Genomic DNA, 3,476 nt, shown 5'->3' with positions numbered 1-3,476 from the left:
ACAACTACACTCCCCTGCCCCACCTAAATTGTAAAGTTTGTTTTTCGACATCGCATCTTGCACAACTCATTGTTTCAATGGGTCAACCTTTTATTTCTAATGGGTATATTAATGCTTAGTTTTTACTAAAATAAATATCTCAAAGTATATGTACATACAAAGACTATATTAATAATCTATGTGTTCTACATTTGTAACTGTATTAAAACACATCCATTTTCGAACATACAAAGTATAGAAGCAGTGAGGTCTGTAAAACTAAACGTAGAACACTTAGATGAAGCAAGTGCCTGTCTGAATATAAGAAATCCACCATCAGCTTCTATTGCCTAAAAATCCAGCAACATTGCATGCTTGACAATGATTTGTAGCCAAAGCTTCCAGGGCCACTAGTTACTCAGAAGGCGACTTTCTGAAAAGGAATTAAGGGTGAACAAGGGAAAATACAGTGTTTCAACTGGAAGTTATAGAAAGTGATGTCCCCAAGGAATGGTAGCTAACATAGTTCATCAGCTACCACATTGTCATTATTAAGAATTTCTCATGCCTGTGTTTTTGCCCCTAACTTGTGCTTGTTGGCTCAGTTCCCCTAGACAGACTGTTGTGGAAAGGAGCAATGGACATCTACAACCTTACAACCGTGACTCAGTTTATTCTCATTGGACTCTCTGACCTCCCTGAAGTGCGGTACCCCCTCTTTGTGGCATTTCTACTCATCTATCAAATCACCTTGGTGGGTAACGGGGCCATCCTCCTGGCCATTACTATAGAGCAAAAGCTTCACACTCCCATGTACTTCCTTTTAGCGAATCTGTCCCTGTTAGACATATTTTGTCCTTCAGCTACAGTTCCCAAGATGCTCCGCAACCTCTTGACAGAGGACCACAGCATTTCTTTTGTTGGGTGTGCCTTACAGCTTTATTTTCTGGTGGCCTTAGTGGGGACTGAGGTCTTCCTGCTCGCTGTCATGGCTTATGACCGGTATGTGGCGATATGTTTTCCCCTTCGCTACACCCTCATCATGAGCCATGTTCGATGTGCGCAGTTGCTGACTGGGACCTGGGCAGCTGGTTTCCTCAACTCCCTTCTCCACACAATGACCACCTTCAGCCTGTCTTTCTGCAAGTCGAATCAAGTTAACCAGTACTACTGTGATGTCCCTCCAGTGGTGGCCCTGTCTTGTTCTTCCACTTACACGGAAGAAATGCTTGTTTTAGTGGTAGCTGGCACTTTGGGTACTAGTGCCTTCCTGATCACTTTGATCTCTTATACGTACATCATCTCCACCATCCTGAAGATCCGGTCAGCAGAAGGGAAGCGCAAAGCCTTCTCCACATGTGCCTCCCACCTCACTGTGGTTTGCTTATTCTATGGGACAACCATCTTTACCTACATCCGCCCTTCTTCCAGTAAACATTCCCCTGCCAGAGACAGACTCGTTTCCATGTTATATGGGATAATTACTCCAATGTTGAACCCCATCATCTACAGCCTGAGAAACACAGAAGTCAAAGGAGCCCTGAGGAGACTTCTTAGCAATAAAACGTATGCAGTACAAACATAATTTTAAAATAGTATATAGTTTTGTGCATTTCAAGAAATGAATTTGTAGAAACACAATTTTATCTTCACATATAGAACAAAATATATAGCTATATAGAAATGTAAATGCACTTGGAACTGTAGTTTTATATACCTCATGCATGTCTTTATCTCTGTCCACTGGGAATTCACAAAATAATCATCTTGAGATTTACCCAATTTAACAGTATATCATAATTACCTTTTTATTAGTGATGAACTTAGCTACATGGAAATCATACATACACATGTGTGTGTGTTCATGTGACTGGATTACTCCTATCTATGTTCTCATTTCTATTTCTAATCTACATCTGATCACCAATCCATCGATTTTTATTTTTCATCTTTGATGTTTGTAAATTGTTTATTGAGAAATTGTAATTGTAGATACACCTGTGATGCAATCTAGTATTATAGCCTATAAATACAGTATGTAATAATTAAATCAAGTGAATTGACATATCTTTTTTATTATTTTTTTATTATTGTCCAGAGGGGTTACAATTACATGGGCAAGGTAATGAGTACATTTCTTATCAAGCATTGTTGTCTCTTCGTTTCCCCTTTTTTATTCCTTCCCATCTCCCCCTCCACCAAAGTTGTAAAGTTCATTTTTCAACAGAACGACTTGTACATCACATCTCATTGTTGTAATGGGTCCACTTGTATCCCTATTTTAACTATTTGTTTTTTCCCTTCTCCTCCACAAATTGTACCAACATCAAATACAGTGAAAGCAGGGGTTATACTGTGGGGGAGAGACATACTAAGCAACAAAGAAATCATCTTATAAATATGTTAGAAACAATTGCAACAAAGAAAAATCATTTGAATCCTTATCTTGGGATTCATTTGACATAACGTCAACTTATCTGACCTTTTCTGTTTGTCTCAGACATATACTAGTTATTGCAAATAAAGGAAACTGTGGGACCTGTGTTTGTTAGGGCCTGGCTTACATCACTTAATATAAATTGACATATCTTTAACCTCAAACAATTCCTGTTTTTGTTTCTGTGTGTGCTAATACCTCTTGTAGTATACTTGTTCTACAAACTTAAAATATACAATGAATTTTTACTATATTTTTCATGTTGTACAAAATATAGCTGAAAAATTACATTAGATGACTAATTGAGCGTTTGTTCCCTCATCATCTCCTCTTTGTTTAAATAGTGCTAATCCCTGGTAACTAACACTCTGTTAAGTTTCAAATGTGGTCTTAATTTTTGAACTTGGCTTTTCTTACTTATGATGATTATCTTCTGTTTCAACCACATTCTCTCAAAGACAATATTTTATTTTTAATTCTATCTATCGATCTATCTGTCTGTCTGTCTGTCTGTCTATCTATCTATCTCATTTTAAAATTAGGCCAATTACTCTTACCATTAATCTGTAAAACAAATAGTTTGATTTAATCACTTGACTCCTGAATTATACAACGATGAATTTCAGAGAAGAAGCATATTTTTCTTGTAAAATCTTAGAAGGCCATGATAATTTTTTTCTAAAAATGGTTGTAGATTTTTAATTAGCTGGAACAAAACATTTTAAATGCCTAGAGTGCATAACTAATAAATATTTGAGATAATTCTATTTCTGGATTTCAAGTTTTGTTTTATTTTTTATTATCTTTTAATAGTTGTACAGAGGAATCACCATTCAATAAAGCAGTATGGGAATACTATGTGTCTTGGTTAATGTTACATCTATGAACATACTCACCTCTCCTTTCTTTCCTCATTTTTCTTAATTTTGAAGGATATGCATTGAATTTTTGACTGCAGCTTTAAGAACCTCAGTGCACTTTTGAAAAATATGCATTCAATTTTATGTTTTCACCAAAGTACTCACATTTTCTCTTTTCTGCACACCCCAAACAATAGTTA

The 3,476-nt window shown here is 36.3% G+C and overlaps 1 protein-coding gene across 1 annotated transcript; it reads left to right on the top strand.

The window, feature by feature from the left end:
* The first annotated feature begins 616 nt into the window (after positions 1 to 616).
* Positions 617 to 1,564, top strand: LOC138835541 (olfactory receptor 5V1-like). The gene has a single exon (XM_070034030.1). The coding sequence runs from the start codon at positions 617 to 619 to the stop codon at positions 1,562 to 1,564; it is 948 nt and encodes a 315-aa protein (XP_069890131.1).
* Positions 1,565 to 3,476: the final 1,912 nt, after the last annotated feature.

The sequence above is a fragment of the Dipodomys merriami genome, unplaced genomic scaffold (genome assembly GCF_024711535.1).
Source record: "Dipodomys merriami isolate MVZ:Mamm:240054 unplaced genomic scaffold, mDipMer1.0.p SCAF_24, whole genome shotgun sequence".
Lineage (NCBI taxonomy): Eukaryota > Metazoa > Chordata > Mammalia > Rodentia > Heteromyidae > Dipodomys > Dipodomys merriami.
This window is presented reverse-complemented; position numbering and strand designations above follow the sequence as displayed.

Coding starts and splice junctions, on each gene's coding strand:
- LOC138835541 (XM_070034030.1), top strand. CDS start 617: ATGGACATCTACAACCTTACAACCGTGACTCAGTTTATTCTCATTGGA.